The sequence below is a fragment of the Pygoscelis adeliae genome, unplaced genomic scaffold (genome assembly GCF_000699105.1).
Source record: "Pygoscelis adeliae isolate BGI_AS28 unplaced genomic scaffold, ASM69910v1 Scaffold216, whole genome shotgun sequence".
Classification (NCBI taxonomy): domain Eukaryota; kingdom Metazoa; phylum Chordata; class Aves; order Sphenisciformes; family Spheniscidae; genus Pygoscelis; species Pygoscelis adeliae.
In genome coordinates, this window is record NW_008825073.1 from 2,163,572 (window position 1) to 2,164,850 (window position 1,279).

The following is a 1,279-nucleotide window of genomic DNA, read 5'->3' on the forward strand; positions in this document are numbered from 1 at the left end:
TGTACAACTTGAAAAATAATAACTGCTAAAAAAACACAAACTGTCAGCTTTGCTTTTACTGAGAGAAACTATAACTCCAAGTAAGATAGATTTGTATTTAAATACAATGTAAGAAACCTAAATTATTCCCAAAGACTGATGGCAATCTCATCAAATGGTGCAAATAACCACATTATAAGTGCATAATTTGAGTCCAAGGTGGGGTAAAATTGTTGCTGTATAAGCTAATAATACTGACAACAATTTTGAAAAAGATCATAAAAAATTAAAAGGCGTGCTTAATCAAATAACTGGCATTAATATTTTGTTCTCTGTATTAACACCTTAAAAATAGCTCTTCCTTTGTGCTTACACCTTTAAGTTCTCATAGCTGTAATGTTTTTTCACCTGACCTTGCAGAAAGTATTTGTCTCAGTATACTAAACAAGCTGTGAAAGTAATGTGATTTCATATAAACCTTTTAAAAAAGCAAGTAATGATGCTTCCTTTCCACTTAGTTCAGGGTTAATTATACTTGTCAAGAAGGCAGTAAAAAAAAGCAGTGAGAAATTTGACAGACCGATGGCAACCACACAGACTGTGCACCTCCAGCAGTTCCCATTTGTCAAAGTTGCACCCATTGATAAAGTCAGAATGAGGACAATATTTCAGAAGGCTCATTTTTTCATTGCACTTAAACATAATAAATCAAGACAAAAAAATTAATATGCTGTAAACTGTAATAGAGAAAATTGGAAAAACTGGCACATTTTATTTTTATGGAATAGTTATGAAATTATGTATCCTAAGCAACGATCAAAATTTCATGACAATGTTCCTGTTCATTTTTTTAACGTGAATGTGTTCCTATTCATTTGAGTGTGGGTGTGCACATATATAAAGTGAGACTAATGCAGTAAGGAACTCTGGTTAAAAACAAAGACAGTTTTAGGGAATAACTTGGATAGAAGTATGGCTTTCTAAGTGCAGACTTTAAAACTCCTACCTCTCTGCAGATTCATCTGAATTTTCTTCTGTGATCATCTGCAACTCCTGTGTGGTTTTACTTGAATCTTCTTTGACACAATTTTCCTCTGTGCTTGTTTTGGGAATATCCTCATTTGATCGAAGCTGTTCTATGAGATTTTGTTGATGCCAGGTTTGAATAGACCGGTGGTGCACTGGGGTTGGACCTGGCACGGGTGCCAGTATATTGTGGTGGACAGGACTGTTGTTTTTCTTCAGCCCATTTCTGTCCCGAGAGTGGTTCTTCAACCTGTTCTGAACCGGTGTCCCTCTG

At 35.3% G+C, this 1,279-nt stretch overlaps 1 protein-coding gene across 1 annotated transcript in view; it reads right to left on the reverse strand.

Annotated features, from left to right (window-relative positions):
• KLHL4 (kelch-like family member 4) overlaps positions 1–1,279 on the reverse strand; it is a 49,413-nt gene that overhangs the window by 48,016 nt on the left and 118 nt on the right. The window contains 1 exon segment of the mRNA XM_009326628.1: positions 986–1,279. This exon segment is cut by the window's right edge and continues 31 nt beyond it. Within this exon segment, the coding sequence (XP_009324903.1) occupies positions 986–1,279 (294 nt within the window).